This window comes from Macrotis lagotis, chromosome 2 (assembly GCF_037893015.1).
Source record: "Macrotis lagotis isolate mMagLag1 chromosome 2, bilby.v1.9.chrom.fasta, whole genome shotgun sequence".
NCBI classification, from domain to species: domain Eukaryota; kingdom Metazoa; phylum Chordata; class Mammalia; order Peramelemorphia; family Peramelidae; genus Macrotis; species Macrotis lagotis.
This window is the reverse complement of record NC_133659.1, coordinates 297,985,885-298,003,494: the sequence shown is the minus strand read 5'-3', so window position 1 is coordinate 298,003,494 and position 17,610 is coordinate 297,985,885. Positions and strand designations below refer to the sequence as shown.

The window sequence follows — 17,610 nt, the reverse complement described above, 5'->3', positions numbered from 1 at the left end:
ATGAAAAATGCTATGTACTAGAGAATGATTCCAACACGACTCCAGTGGTATGCTGACCACACAGTCCAGTGGTATAGTCCCATTTACAATGTCTTTTAGTGGGTGCAGCAGTTACTAACTTGCCTTGAAATAGTTCTGTTTCAACAACAACAAGAAAAATCCTGAGTTCCAATCTTGTTTAAAACTTTCACCAAATCAGGTTCAGATTTTCCAGGAGTTTGTTAATTATTTGGAAACCAGAAAATGGTAACTTAATTACATATTTATTATATGGAAGGAAAACATAAGATATAAGAGAAAGAAGATAGCTATATGTAGGAGTAGCATGTCTCCTCCCCTCCACACCCCCCCCCCCCAGAAAAGGCAAGTATAAGAAATAAGTAGAAGAAAATACATTTCAGTCTATACTGAATTCATCAGTTCTCAATCTGACTGGGAAAAATATATCTCATCATATGTCCTTGGAATTGTAGCTGGTCACTGGGTTGCTCAGAATTACTATGCCTTCAAAGTTTATTATCTTCATATGTCCTGATTTTGCTTACTTTAAATCTGCATTGATTGACAAAAGTCTCCACAGAATTTCTGAAACCATACCCTTTATCATTTATTATAGTACAATAGCATTCAAACATATTCATATACCATAATTTATTTATACATTCGTCAATTGTTGGGCACCCCCCCCCATTTCCAACTCTTGGTCAACATAGTCACTTTTCAAATTAGTGATTTAAAAATTAGGTAAAAGTCAAGCATCATCTGAAATGCATGGTATATAAGGATCAGAAAAGGGATTTATAGACCATCTTGTCTAAAAATTCTAAAAGGAAAATCAGCATACTTGGTACTTTTATGTTTATTGAAAAACTGTAAACAAATCTAGTGCCTATCACTTGGGGAATGTTTAAATAAACTTTGGTACTGAATGCAATGCAAAATTATTGCACTGTAGAAAATGACAAATTTTGGGAATTCAGACTTTTCATGAACTCTGTTTACAAAAATGTTAATGAAAAGAACACTAAAAGGTTGCTGAAGTAAGGTGAAGGTCAAACATAATAAGCAATCTTCATCCCTGAGGACAGATACTTCCTGTCAATAGAGAGCTGGAAGACTACTAGATTACATGTGTTGTCACATATGGCTGTAATTTTGTTCCATTTTCATTAAATATTATTTTCTCCACAGAATTCTATGGAGCAGGGTGCAATGCCAGAAATGACCCACATGAAAAACAAATGGCACTGATAAAAATATTTTTCAAAGGGATGAAATGTTGAAAATACAATAAGAAAAAAATTTCTATTGGAAGAAAGGGGAGGTGTCATCAGAAGAAACCAGTGAGGATCATAGGAAAAATCAATGAAAAATTTAGATTGTTTTTAAAAATGTGGAGAAGACATATGCAAAGGTAGATGGGAGGATGAATACAAAAGAAAGCAATGTGCTGTAGGAACAAAAGATCAAAGTAGATCAAGAGAAGCTGAGGACAACAGAAAGGAGGTTTATTCTTTTTTTATGTTGAGGTTTTGTTTTTCATAAAAACTACATTGGAGCAAAAAGGGAGACTAAAAGAAGGTACAGAGAGTTGCTTGGTATGGGGAATAATAACAGACAAAGAGGGAAGACAGACTTGCTCTGAGTTGTATTTTGCTCCTGTTTTCTCTGCCAAGGATAGTCTAAAAATGACTAAAAGGGAGCTAATAGCCAAAATCAGACTACAAGAAGACCATAGGAGGACTATAGGAGAAAACTCAGTGTCCTAGGAGAATTCCAGAGGAACCAATTTCTGAAAGAAGAATTCTGAGGCAGAGTCAAGGCTATCAAAGATCTTTGAGAAGGGGAGAGGTACTGCAAGGTTAGACAAAGAAAAATGTACTGATTTTTTTTTTCAAGGAGGAGGGAAGAGAATGCAATCCTTATATAAGCCAGAAGCTGGTGAAATAGATGTCTGACAAAATCCTAGGATATCTCATTAAAGAGATAATCTGTGACTTCTCTATGCAGAGGGGTCTCAGATTTATATATCTTATCCTTGTTTGAGCTACAGTCCCACCTAAGTCAATGCCTTTTGGATAGTTCTTAAACTCAGCTGAGCACAACAATGAATTCATGATTGTTTTCCCCCCAAAATATATCTTTCTTCCAAACTGCTCTATTATTGTCCAGGGCAACTAGGTGATACAGTGGATAGAGTGTAGGAACTGAAGTCAGAAAGACTTGAGCTCAAATCCTACCCCAAATACTTACTACATCAACTTAGGCAAGTCACTTAATATTTGTTTGCCTCAGTTTTCTCATCTATATAATAGGAACAATAATCATAATCATAATCATAATAACAATAGCACCTACCTTCCAGGGCTATTATTGAGGATCAAATTGTAGTACCTGTCATATATATGTATATCAGTTTTTATTAATATAATTATTCTTTCCAGTCACTCCAGTACATGACTTCAGTTATCATCCTCCACTCCTCATTTTCACTCACTCCCCATATCCATTCAGTTGAAGATCTTGTCCTTTCTCTCTTCACATAAATCTACAACATCTCTTATTTCTGTTCATATAATCGCCACTCAAGTTCTGTTTCCAGTCCCCTCTCACTGGATACCTGCAGGACCCTTCTAATTGGTATCTTAAATATTTCCTTACTCCAATAAATTCTCTGCACAGCTGTCAAGGTGATTTTATTAATGTGCAGGTTTAACCATGCCCTCCAGATGCCAGTGGTACCCTGTTATCCCCAGGATCAAAGATAAATGTGTCTCTGGAATTTAGAGTGCTTCACAAACTTGCCCTTCTTATCTTTTCAAAAATGGTACCGTTTGACATTTTTGTTTTTTTTTTTAAATCAGGGACTTGGCTAATGGAACAGATGACATGGTCATCTCAGTTGCTGATATCAAAAGCTATGAAAGGAGAGATAACACAGGAGATGATAATGGTAGGATCCAAAAACATTCTAAGAGGCAACATCATTAGGTCAAAGCTAGTCAGTTAAAATTTAACAACTATAAATGTTAAATCTTACACTTGAGTTAAAAAAAAATGACTTCAAAAAGCAAAATGTGGAAAAAATGGTTAAACAGCAATTTGTCTGGAAAAGATCTGGGATTTTTAGGGGCCTGCTCAATATGAGCCAATCGTGTGATAGGAATGCCAAGAAGCTAATTCTCTCTTGGCCTTCACTGAGGAAGCGCTGCTTCCAGGAATAAGGATGTTAGATTCCTGTAATACTCTGCCATGGCTGGGTCACATTTGGAGAACTATGTTCAGTTCTGAGTATTTAGGAAAGATATTCATAATCAACCATCAATAAACATTAAGCACCTTGTACAATTTGTTGGGGATACAAAATAAGGCTCTCAAGGCATTCACAACCTAATAGGAGAAGACAACAATTAAACAAATATACAAACTCTATACTGTATAGATAGGAAATAATTAACAGAGGAAAAGAGGTTCCTGTAGAAGATGAAATTTCATTAGGTTCCTAAAGGAAGCCAGGGAATCCTGGAGACAGGGATGAAGATGGAGAGTATTTCAGGTATGGGCCAACGGAGATAGAGAAGGACCTTGTTTTTGTGTCAAATGAGAGCTGTCTACGGAACTGAGCATAACTCCCTCTCCTTGGATGAACTTTGGGCGAAGTCTCCCCCTCCTCGGTGCTACCTCCTTTGTTGTAGTATTGATGCCTTTTCCTCTGCTCCAACAACCACCACCCCAGTGAAGATCTTTAATAGCTGCTGCCACTGTTGAAACCACTTCCTAATTGATCTATCTGACTCTCCCCTGCAAGGCAATATTTAGCCCAGAGTCAGGGGCAAAGAGAGCCATCTAACAAGTATTTGAAGGATTTTTATTCTAAAGAAGGATGAAACTTATTCTTTTTGTTCAGAAGGAAGAAATAGGAGGATAGGGACCAATTAAGATTTGATAGCAGAAAAACTTACTAATTAGAGGTATTCCAAAGGAGTCGTCGCTTTGAGAAGAAACCAAGGGGCATGGATATGTAGAGAGCTGAACCTGGAGTCAGGAAGACCTGAACTCATCTCTGGCCTCAGACACTTCCTACTGGCTGTCTAATTCGGGGCAAATCTTTTAATCTCTGCCTGCCTCAGTTTCTTCAACTGTAAAATGGGGACAGTGATACCTCTCAATGTTGTGGTAAGAATAAAATAATATTATATATTTGTAAAGTGCTGTGCAAACCTTAAAGTGATACCTTAAAAGTTAGCAAATTATTATTTGGAAAGTAGGAGATTTGCCCTTATTGGAGGTCTTCAAACAAAGGCTTGATATCTCAACAACTATGTTGTTTAAGGGATTATTTTTCAAGTAACATTTTAGAATCACTAGATCAGGGGGTTATTTACTTGGGGTCTGGACACTTGATGTAGAAATCAATAGCCAGACGTATGGGCAGGTAAGCCGACTCAGAACTTATTAAGAATCAAACTAAATCGATCAACCATATTCCTTACAAGCGGTCATCTAGTCTTTGCTTGAAGACTTGTAATGAGGGGGAACTGATTAGCTCCTGAAGCAGTCTATTCTATTCTTGGATAGCTTCAATTGCTTAGAAAGTTTTTCCTTACAGAGCTAAAATCTGCCTCCTTGCAATTTCCACCTTCTAGTTTCTAGCCATCCTGTCTGGTGCCAAGCAGAACCCATCTAATGCCTCTTCCATATGTCAGCCTTTCTTGATGACCCAATACAAATGCTCAATGGTCTTTCTCTTTCAACTTTCCTAGATAGATTTCTTCTCCAAGATATCCTTCCAAGGCTGTTCTCCTTCTCTCAGCAAGTCCTGACAAGTCTCCAGTCCTAATGGAATACTCAGGCTCCAAAATATTTCAGGTTGAAGAGACTCTCATTTGGGCACCTTCAATTCTTTCAGGATCTGGTCATACATCTTGCTCTTTTAAAGATCTTCTTTATCCCTTAGAGTTCTGAAATTCAAGATGGGGCTGCTTAACTAGTGCAACACCAGAATTTTAAAGATGGGGGAAATCAAGGCCCAGAGAAGTGACTATATTTGCCCAGGGTCACAGAACTAGTAAAAATCACTAGCCAGAACCTCTAGGGCTTTTAACACCACCCAGTGGCACCTTACCTACTCAGAAAATCTGGGCTCTAATCTTGATCTTGTCATTGCTAAAATCAAGCTAGGTAAATCACTTTCTAGCTAAGAACCCCAACTTCCTCTTCTGAAAATGAAAGCTATGGATTATACCTCTACCAGACCTTTTAGCTTGACAAATTCCTTTCTTTCCTCAGACACCAGCAAAACTAGATTTCTCACTTCTTATTTGCTATTTCATCATGATTTAGACATTTTATTGTCTTTTTAAAAAGATTTATTCCTAACCAATCTTATCTCAAGACATAAAAGAATAACATTTCTTGACCTCAACTCAGGAAAGAAGAAAAGTATAAGGAAGGTGGGGTATACTATGGCATATCTGTTTTTCAGTTGCTTCAACAAGATAAGGGACAAAGGCAGCTCCTACCAAAATGTGACCCTGCTAAAGTCTGCCTTGCCTGTATATCTATTCTCTGTTATCTTTATAAACTTCCTTCCATGAATCAAGGAAAGAGACTTCAGGTCTCTATTTAAATCTCTCTCTCTCTCTCTCTCTCTCTCTCTGTCTCTCTCTCTCTCTCTCTCCCTCCCTCCCTCCCTCCCTCCCTCCCCTAGTACAGAAATCTCTCCTACATCCTGACTGACAAATGACAATTCAGCTAACACTGAAGTACTGCCAGTGACACAGAGTTTGGTACCACAAAATCAAGTTTATTCTATTATTAGATCGGGCTCTGAGACTGAAATCTGCCTCCCATACACTACACACACACACACACACACACACACACACACACACACACACACACACACACACACGCACTCATCTGGACACTTCTTTTATGTCTTGCTGGTTTACAGAAAACAAGACTGTTCTTTTTACCTCTTACCCACATTATTGGGGTATAGTAGCAGGCCTAGGACACTATGTCATATTGCTTCTAGAGGTGGGCTGCTTGGATTCCAGAATCCTTTGAACCGACCAAGAGGACCAGCTTATTTCTCAATTCAAGAGAAAAAGATATTCGAATCCTAGCAGGCTTCCTCTACTACAACTCTGTTCCATCTTGATGAGCAACTCAGTCATAAAAAAGTAGTGTCTGACATAAAAGGGGGCAGCTAGGGAGGTTCAGTGGATAGAGGGCTGGGCCTTGAGTTAGGAAGAGCTGAGTTCAGATCCAGACCACATCAGGGGTCTTAAGACACTTACTAGCTGTAGGATCCTGGGCAAGTCATTTAATCTTTGTTTACCTTAATCTTTTAGAGAAGAAAATGGAAAACCACTCTAGTGTCCTTTTTCAAGAAAATCCAATGAATAGTATGGTTCATAGCACAAAAAAGTCAGACATGAATTAACTCCTGAACAACAAAAATATATAGTTCTTCTAATCTATTTTTGAAGACAGGAAGGCCGTCTCAAAAACTCTGTAGTGACTGAGAGGGTCAAAACAACCTGGGTTCTGTTTCTTTCCTTTTTTTTTTCTTTTTTGAATGTTATTTTATTTTTTCTAATTACATGCAAAGATCATTTTTCAACATCCATTTTTTTGTAAGTTTGTGAATCCCAAATTTTTCTTGCATCCTCCCTGCTCTCCCTCCTCTCCAAGACACTGAGCAATTTGTTATAGCTTAGATATGTACAATCATGTTTCCATACATACTATTTAGGTTGTGAAAGAAGAATCATAACTAAAAGGAAAAAAATGAGGAAAGAAAGAAAAACCATAAAACAAGTTTTAAAAAGATTTTGAAAATAGTATGTTTCTCTCTGCTTTCAGATTCCACAGTTTTTCCCCTCTGGATGTGGATGGCATTTTCCATTACAAGTCTTTTAGAATTGTCCTTAATCACTGATCTGATAAGAGGAGCTAAGCCCATCATAGTTGATCATCTCACTATATTGCTACTAATTTGTACAATGTTCTCCTGGTTCTGCTCACTTCACAGAGCATTGGTTCATGCAAGTCTTTCCAGGCTTTTCTGAATCTTGTGTTCTACTTCTATCTTATAGATATTTACTTGGCCAATTATAGTATTGCTCTCTGCCAAAACTACCTCCTTTATAAAAATGGAAGAAGATATATTACATCAGCAATTCTCAAACTTTTTTGGCCTCAGGATCCCTCTACATTTAAAAATTGAGAACCCCTTCTTCATGAGATTTTGTTTATGTAGGTTTTATATATATATATACATATATATGTATATATATATATAAATATTTAAATTTTAGAAATTAAAATATCTTAGTATTATTATGAAAATAGTTCTTACCTCCTATACACCCTGAAAAAATCTCATGGATTACTAGCAGACCCTGGATTTTTAGAACTTTTAGAACTACTGAATAAAATGATCTATTAAGATCCTTTCTAGTACTAATATTCCATTATAGGTCCTAGAATGAAGAAGGAAGTGGCCATAGATATGGAGAAGAAGGTGTTGAGAAGTCTTCAGAGGACAAATGCAAAAAGATTTGGTGAATGACTAAATATTAAAGATGGAGAAAATGGGTAAGTTATAGATACTCCAATTTTCTATGTTACATGGTATCAGTCCTGTAATCTGAGAAAAAGGAAACAGGTAGATATATAATTTTAAGATTCATCACCAATTGGCAACAGGTGCATTCCTGAAAATTGATTAACAATTTGAGAAAGAGATTACTGAATAACAAAGCAGAAGACTGAAGATTGAGCCTCAGGGAATATAATGAGTTTGTACTCAACTCTCTAAAAAACATATATAAATCCCTAAATTGAGTGATTTTATTTCCCCTATCAGCAGCTTGGCCTGTTTTAACTCTATGAAAATCAAGCTTCCCCTGGATAAAATGATCACATGAAATATCATCATCATGCAGACCAACTTAGCTTTTGATACATAACACCTTCTCATTGCCCTCAATGGCCTCTTCCTTCATATAGGAAGGCTGGAGAATGGAGCAAGAGAGAATGGTATTGCTAGCTTATTAGAAAAGTTCTTATGGAGAGATTAAAACTTTACTTTCAAGAGGGAAAGGATAAATTATGAAGAGGAAAGTTTTTTGATAGGGATTAGTGTGAGAAATGGTCCAAGATTCCAAGTAAGAATGGTGAATATGTAATAGGCAGAAGAGAGAATCAGCTGGGGGCTTGTAGTAGGAAATGTCAAGGTTAAATATTCAAGAACTGCTTAGTGGAAAAGTTTATATCATCTAGTAGGAATATTGATCTTGGGAAGGTCAACAAAAGAGCCAATGAAAGATTTTGAGAAGAGTGATGATGTGGTCAGAGCTGTGATTGAGAAAAATGATCTCAATAGTATGGTGCTGGAAGCAATAAGTCTAATGCGGGTAAAATTACAATCATATAGCCAGAAAATGCCTTCAGACATATTATTCCCTCTTCTCAGGAACACCCTTCCCCACAAACTTCACTAAGTAGTCTTCTGGTCTGCATCAAAAAAAACCTTCTCAAACCCTAGACCTCCAAAGCCTACAACTAATAGGTGAAATAGGAATGCTATATGTTTTTTTTATTCAGAAAGGCTTAACTCTCATTTCCAGAATAAAAGAATAAAAATGAATTCTCTAATTTTGATGTTAGAAGGGATTTCTGAGATTATCCAATTCAATTTTCTTCACAGAATCATTTCTTCTATGGCATCACAAATAGAAAGTCATTTCCTGTTTTTACCCTTCTGAAAATGGAAAAATCACTACATCACAAGGGATTTTTTTCCATTCTAGAATCCATTCTACCTATTAGAAAATCCATCCATATTCTGTAACAAAGCTGTTTCTTTGTAACTTCCACTCTCTAGACGTACTCCTTCCATCTGGAGCAGTAACTGTATGGCAATGGCTCTTAGCCTCCCCAAGTCCTTCTTTGGACTAAATCTTTCTTTGTGTTAAAAAAAAATCCAACAAAACTATTTGATTATAGGAAATCATCAACTTATGAATGGGTTGTGCTCCAAAAGTTAATTTGGAAGTTGGTTGTTTGAGATTTGGACACCATTTTCCCATGGAAACAATATTAAAAATGGGGTGGTTAAAGTTCCCAGACCAGCTCACAAATGGCTAATTAACCCATATTATAGTTGAAATATGCCACTAATGTAAAAGCCTGAATTCTGAGAATTCAGAGGAGAAGGCCTTCACAGGGCAATTAGTCTTTTTTTTTTTTTTTAAAGATTTTTGCAAGGCAAATACGGTTAAGTGGCTTGCCCAACACAGCTCAGTAATCATTAAGTGTCTTGAGGCCGGATTTGAACTCAGGTTCTCCTGACTCCAGAGCCGGTGCTCTATCCACTGTGCCACCAAGCCGCCCCTGTCCTTCTTTTTTGAGGAAGGGGACAATGTAAACAAAATTTCAAATGAAGGAAATACTGCCTTGGACAATTATTTACACCTGGTCTTCACCTCTATTTTGCCTCATGCTGCTACTTTTCTCTACCTCTCAATGTCATTAAATTGCCCTTTACTGGAGAGATGATAAGTATATCCTGCCCGTCTACAGTAGTGCAGACAGAAAACAAATTTATTTTCCAGTAAAATCCCCATTCAAAAGGTATTCCTTCAGTGTAACTATCTCAGAAGTGGTTGGAGGAAAGTCATCAGATTTGATCAAGTTCCACCAATATGTGAAACCATTTAAAAGAATACTCATTAACCTGATTCAAGTCTATATTTGGTACAATTTCAGGTCCTATAGCAAAGTGATTTTTTTTTTCGAAAATGTAGGAGGAAAATATGTTTTACAGGGGAGTCCTACACAAAGTCATCAAACCTTGACTGGAAGAATAATCCTGTTTATTCTCCTCTGGACTTTTCTCTTTTTGATCTGAAGCTCATCACCTTTCTTTAATAACCCGACCTTCCTTTGAATACCCTATCTGTGACGATCCAATATCACCTTCTCTCATAGTCCAAGAGAAGCTTTAAGGCCAGTTTTTACATCATCTGCTACCTCCACCCACAAGATCAGCTATTGTACCTCTAGCCTATGTTCTCCTCTAGCCCCATTCCCCACGACTCCCCCATAATCCCCATCCCCCTAAAATCCTCGTTGAGGACATCATGGGCTCTTCTCTGGACCGCAGTGACAGTCTTCTCACTGGGCTCTCCCGTCTTCCATCCTTCCACTGCTGTCAAACCTGAGACACAGGCTGACCAGATTTCCTCTCCGGCTCAGAGCCTAAGGGTGGCTCCCTGCTACCTACATACTAACTAAGTCATTCAAAGAAACCTTTCTACTTTCTAGCTCCAGCTTGCATTTTCCTCTCCTGTCCTCCCTCCACATATCTGCATAAGTCAGTCCCCATATGTGGAAGTGTTTCTGGCTCACATCCATCTACTGAAATCAAGCCACTCAGCGCTCTCCGAGATCATGCAGCCTTATCCACTCTGAATATTTTAATCTCTGCCTCTCTACATACCCCCAACTTTCCACCTTTGGCTCTAAGAACTGTCAGCCAAGCCACATTCCTGCTGCCTCTTGGAATAATATCCCCGTGAACTGTTCTATATTCCATGCACCATCTTTGTGACTTCAGAGCATACGTCGCTCATCGTGACTGTTGTTGGCTCCATTCTATCCCAGGCCAGCTCCTCGGGGCAGGGGCTAGATGGCTTTTGAATTTCTATCTCTAGTACTTAGCAGAGTGGAGCAATTACTAGGTCCTTTTCTTTCATTCATTCTTTGCCCCAAGACCAGGCTAGATGCAACCTCCTCATCTGCCAAAGAGAAATAATGTCCATCCTCCTAATCTCTTCTGCCGCCATCTGACCTCTTCTATAACTGCCCTGAGCACAAGAACCATGCCCTTTTCCCACCTCTGAATGGCTAGGACCTGGTACAATGTTTGGCCAACAACAGATACTTAATAATGTATTCAATGTACTCAACATAATAAGTGATTTTAAAGTAGAATTGAACTGAAAGGATGAGGATGTGAATGGATTGTATAAACAAGGATGTGGTAAGTTAAGAATGTATTAGCATGCCTCAGACACCTTTCAGGAGACAGAGATTTGACCAGATTCAATGACATTACCATTTTAGTCCTTTAGCAGAGAAGAGTGATGAATGCATCAGGCTACCACAGGATGACGACAACATCTCTTTATACCATCATACTCCTTCTCCTTTACTATAATTTATACTTAACTAAGTAACTTTCTGATCTTAATTTCTTTCCTTAAGGAGATGTACACATACAGAAGCAACATGGTATAGTGGAAAGAGCATGGATGTAGAGTCAGTGGGACATTTTTAAAAAGAAAGTCAATGAAGTGACTTAAGACTTTGTGATTCATTTCTATCATCTGTAAAATCTGTAAAAATCTGTAAAATGTCTCTTAAGTCCCTTTTGGGGATCCTTATTAAACTATGACTTTAACAGAATGAGCCAACTAATCAACATAGTTTGGTCTGGAGAGGTTAACAACTGGGCCAGCCTGGTCAGTCAGAGAGGCTTAGCCACCTGTATACAGAGTCTACTTCCTTCCAAGAAATAGTCAAAATCACATACGGGTATACAGGCATAGGTTTTTATGAATATGTTTATTAAGAGACTAATTCTTTTATAAATGCATTTTATTTCTAAAATAAATATAAAAAACATTTCAGAAGTTTTTAAGTAATAAGTAAAAATAACTAGAACTCATAGAGACAGAAATAATACTTTGAAGACATTTAAAAACCACGATAAGTTACTTTTATTTTACAATATTTTCTTGTTTTTTGTAAAACTAAGCTGCCACATGCAATATTTATAGCACGCATAAATTTTCCTCCAATTTACCTTTTTTATAAATAAGTGCTACAAAATATCACTAGAGAACCATATTCTATACCACCTTGGGTACTGATAAGTGAAGGAAAAGGTATTTTAGTATTATGTGAGTGATTTCATGTCATGCTGACTTTCATTGCTATAAAACGTGATTTATTTTCAAAACTCTACATATACTTTGTATGCAACATATTTTCATATATATATAGATACATATATACACAGATAGATACATATATATAAATATAGATATGATTTTGTGAGTAAACTTAAAGAAATCTAGGAGGAAAAGCCCCTAAAAATTCATAATCTCTCCCACTCCCAATTTAAAGGTAACCAAACCAGAGGTCTTAAAAAAAAATAAAAAACTAAGTGTTTTTTCTACAATTGAAAGTCTATTTTCATCTTATTCCCAAGTATGAGCAAATAAATTCTAGTTTAGTATATATCAATGAATAATGGAATAAACTTAATATAAAGCAGTCTTTTTTCTTTTTTTTTTTTTGCTATATTGTAGTGCTGTTTTTGATTTAAAAACACTCAATATTCAGTCATAAAGTACTTGGCATTAAAAAAAGAAATTCTTGAGACTAAGATGCCTGAAACCAATCAATAAAGTTAGGAACAAACATTAACTCAAAATATATATTGTTTTATTGAAGGGATAAGGCATTTAGATATGTTCAAACATGAATATCAAAAATAATATCACAAGTATCAAAAATAATAATTCTAAAACTATAGCATTTTTACTTAATTTATTTGAGCTCTGGAGTCTCAATAAGATTAAAAATTCCACCAAAGTATATTTGCTGTTTGTTTGGTATTAACAAGAAGGAAGCAGTTAGCCTATGATCAATGTGTATTTTTTCTCTCCTGGGGAGGGACAAGTGATTACTGTTCACTTTAAGAGGATAAGAAATGGAGTCTAAAATTGCCTCTTTTATAAAACTACAAGTATTAACTGTGAATTCTTAAAATCAAATGATTAGACTGAAACACTGTAAGAGGATAGCTAGGTGGTGCATTGGACCACGCACCAGCCTCAAGTCAGAAGGACCTGAGTTCAAATCCAACATCAGACACTTGACACTGTCTAGCTATGTGACAGTATGACCCTGGGCAAGTGACTTAACCACAGATGCCCGGAGAGAAAAAGAAAAAACCAAAGATTTACATTATATGATTTCTGGGAAACAATGGTCTCTTATAATAACAGAATCTTAGAATTACAGCTGGAAGGTTACTTAGAAATTGCAGAACCCAATCCATTCCCTTTACAGCTGAGGAAGCATCTTTCTTCCAGAGTAAAAGTTCTCCTACAATAATGGAGGAACAGCAGATAAAAGATTTTATCAGATACTCTAAGTTAATAACAAAATATTTAATAAATATTAACTATCTCATAGATTTTGGAAGGACAAAATGACAAATCATATCAATAATGCTTTGCAAATCTTAATGAACTAAATAAACATGAGCACAATTTTAATACTGGATTGTCAGTAAATCAATAAATATTTGTTAAGTACCTACTCTGAGTGAGGCACTGTGTTAAGCTCTGTGGATTCAAAGACATACAGTTCCTGTTCTCAAAAAGCTTAGAATCTAAAGGAGATGGCATGCAAATAACTATATATATATATATATATATATATATATATATATATATACTGCATATACAGGCATATATTACACAAACACATCTATGTCTTTGTGTGTCTATGTTGGTGCGTATGTGTATATAAACATATACACACCTACAGGTTAAATGAGAAATAAGCAGTTGCCTGGGAAGTCTTCTAGAAGAAGCTAGATTTTTTTACTTCAGACTTGAAGTATGCCAGGAAGCAATGATAAGGAAGGAGAGTAATCAAACCATGGGGGACAGTCAGAGACAATGCCCATGGCAAAGAGATGGAGTGTCTGAGAAAAAGGAAGAACGATGTCAGTGGATCAAAGTATTTGTATGGGGGGGGCAAGGTATAAGGGGCCTAGAAAGGTGTGTGGGGTGAACATAGAGCAGGAGTGGAAGTAGTGGGGGTAATAGAGGGGGTTCTGAAGGGCTTCAAAAGCCAAACAGAGATTTTGCATTTAGTCTGGGGGTGGGAAGAAGCCATTGTTGCTTATTGATAAGGGGGTACTGGTTAGACCTGTACTTTAAGAAATTAAGAAATCACTTTAATAGGCTGACTAGAGGTTAACTGAAATGAAGAGAGCCTTGAAACTGGCAGACCTACCAGCATGCTAGGGTAATGGTCCAGAGGGACAGCGAGGAGGATGCATATCAGTCAGAAGAGAGAAGTAGGCATATTCCAGAGATGGTGCAAAAAAGGAATTGGCAACAGATGGGAGGGGTGTATGTGTGTTTTGGGGATAGATCAGATAGTAAAGAATTAAGGATGTGAATAGGTTGTTGACCTGAGAGGATGGTGTTGCCCTAGTCACAAAGAAGGAGGAGAGAGGTGAGAGAGGGCAAAGAGTGTTGAGACTCATCCTTTTCTCTGATATATTTTGGAAGAAGTCTGAGAGACTAAAGGAATTCTGTAATAATATTAATGATAATGACTCTTTTGAAGATGAATAGCCATAATTCTTATGCCCTAGGAATAAAGCACTTATAATAATATATCTTGTTCTCTGTACTTTATAGACACTACCTTCAACTCTGATTTGAAGCAGAGGTCCTTGAGCTTTTGTGGGTCAGGGACACCCTTGACAGTCTAGAGTAAAGATAGAACCCTTTCTCAAAAAAAAGTTTTAAATGCATAAAATAAAATATAAACAAAAATAATTATAATGAAATTCATCCACCAAAATATTCAGAAAAAAGTTCACGAGCTGTCAAGAACCTTTGATTTAAAGTTTCCTTAGCAATCAGAGATTAAAAGACAATGAAATATTAACATGGAAAACGTTTTTCACACCCTAAAACAAAGACTGGTGACCTTACCTGCTTTATGCCACAGAAATCTGCAATGCAGCCTATAAGTTCTGACATCACCTGAACTTCATGAGATTTTTTGGCATTCATAAAATCATCTGGTTTTACCTTAATGACTGGCAAAAGAAAAAAAAGAAACTGCATAAGGTTGAAGATTCAGTCACAAAAGAATCAGTTTATTTTGAATCATTGGGTGTTTATGGCATTCAGTTTCACGATTACACTCACATAACACTTGTATTTCACTTGGTTGATTAATCTGCTAATAATTTCATGGGCAGAGTTACATATCTGTATCAAACCTAAATTAATGAAGCAGTAATAAGATACAAGAGAGAGAGCTGAAGGAGATAAAGAATATGAAAGACAATGTGTACCCTTTCTGTGTCATATTTACAAAAAGAAAATCCCAATTTCCTTTGTATTTTCCCAGAACCACTATCTGTCTCAAGACATGAAGGACCAGTCCTAGAGCACAGCCTGCCGACTGCCAGGTTCCTCTGCATGGATGAGAATGCCATTATTTCTTCTGCTCTGCTCATCAGCTCAGATTAGATCTATTCTGAATCATCATCATCTGGAGATCGAAAGGAGAGGCTGAATAACATTTCATCCCATTGGGGATAAAATGGGCTCTGCCATCATCATTTCTTTCCTGAAAATGTTTTTACATTTCTATTACAGTATATGTCATACATACTCCAATTTCTCTATATTTCATTGTAATAATAATAATAATAATAAATTCAACAATTTCATCTTTCCAGTTTTTCAAATTCTAAAACTTGTCTTCTATGCTATAAATAAGAAATAAAAGCATGCCAGTTGTTTCAAGTCTTCATTAGAGATAGAAACCAGAACTTTTTTTTACACTAAAACTTTTGCAGTAATATAGAAAAACAAATACACCCAAATCCTTTTACATAAAAACATTTATTTCTAAGTGATGTGTCAAAGTGAACTACTTTTGAAAATTGAAGGAAAAAGTTTTCACAAGCAAAATGTGGGGCTGTGGTCAATAATTAACAAAAGGATTCTTCCTCTAAAAACTAAAGTGAAAATCTAAAAACTATTAAATTCAATGAATACTGAAAGAAGAGATTATATTGAAACTAAGGGCACATAAAGTACAGATTAAATTAAAAAAAGAGAGAATTTGGTTAACCTTATCTGTTTAGCCTGATGAATAAAATTCAGATATGTAAAGTGAGGCTTATATAATGATATTTGTGGATCTGAAATGAAATATGCTTAAAGTATATTCCTTTTCACTTTTTTCCTTTACTTATCTTCCTTTACTTATCCTTTACTTATCTAGTTTTTTTAAAATTAATATGAGACAGTTTAGCTTACAGGTTTTAGCTTACTCTATATTTATAAATAAGTTCTATAGAGTTTTTTCAAAATAAGGAAGGTCATTGTCTTCAGTTGTATTGGTATAATCCACCATTTCAATGACCATAATCCAGGGATTGGATGTGGAATTAAAGGACCTTGATCCAAGGTCTATTTTTACATTAATAATGGTGTTGGGAAGAAATTTAAGATCTTGGTCTCAGTTTCCACATCTTTGAAATGGATTTTCTTGATTGAAGTTCTTTACTGATGACTCATGAAAGAACAATTTAGATTAAGTAGAGTCAAATGTCATAATGAATGAATATATTAATGAAAAACTAATGTGGGATAAGGATGGGATTTATGACTTCTTTGGTATAGGGAAATTCCCCCAGGTGAAGAAGTTCCCTTTATTGGAGAAATTCAGAACCTTTCCTGCAACTTACAATCTTAGGGAATTATTTAGAGCAGAGATGACAAATTTGGGCAAAATTCCTGAGAGCTTCTGAACCAGACTGAAATATAATTGGAAAATATTTAACAAAATAAAAAATGCAATAAGACACAGACAATGTTAATTTGTGGTTTCCTAAGTCAATATGTGGCCCACAGGATCTATTTCTATTTGAGTTTGAAACTACTAGCCTACAGCTAGCTGAGAGGTGAAATGATGGTGGCAAAGCCAATGATTGTCAAAAGTGGGACTTGAGGATCCTCCAGGTTTCAGCACCAACTCTTTATCTTACCTTTATTACCACAATTTGAAAGCAACAATTCTATGGTGCTTTAGTTTTCCTTATAGTACAACTCTCAAAGTCACATTATCCTTTATTCTAATTGATTCTATTCACAAATGACTACAGACTATACATATATATTTATCTTTAAAGGTAAGACTTTCTTAGTACAAACTATTCTTATTAAGATAACTGAAAATCTATCCTAAAAAAAAGCATCAACTTCTACTTCATTGACTGCAGTAAAGTCTCTGGCTATGTAAATTATAACAAGATGTGGTGAGTCCTCAAAGAAATGGGAAAGCCAGATCATCTTCCTTGTCTTCTGAGGAACCTGTATGTGGGCCAAGAAGCATCAGCTAGAATCTAAAATGGAAAACTGACTGGAAAAAGTTATGATAAGGTTTTTTATATATATATATATATATATATATATATATATATATATATATATATATGTGTGTGTGTGTGTGTGTGTGTGTTATGTACATATATGTATATATACATATATGTATACATATATATATACACATACATACATAAGATATTTATATGTGTGGAAATAACATTGTCTACTTATTTGAGATTGTTGATAATTTCTCCCAGCAAGCTTAATTCTGATTGTACTCTGTATATATAGGTTAAATACATTCTAATAGCATAAAATAAAGAGGAATTAAGAAATCCCTTAGTGAGGGTGAAAGAGGACAGGTAAC

General features: G+C 35.9%; 1 protein-coding gene across 2 annotated transcripts in view; it reads right to left on the bottom strand.

The window, feature by feature from the left end:
* METTL25 (methyltransferase like 25) overlaps window positions 1-17,610 on the bottom strand; it is a 178,068-nt gene that overhangs the window by 122,428 nt on the left and 38,030 nt on the right. For both annotated transcript variants that reach the window (XM_074226524.1, XM_074226523.1), the window contains exon 3: window positions 14,829-14,935. In XM_074226524.1, the coding sequence (XP_074082625.1) occupies window positions 14,829-14,935 (107 nt within the window). The remainder of the gene's footprint in view (window positions 1-14,828; window positions 14,936-17,610) is intronic.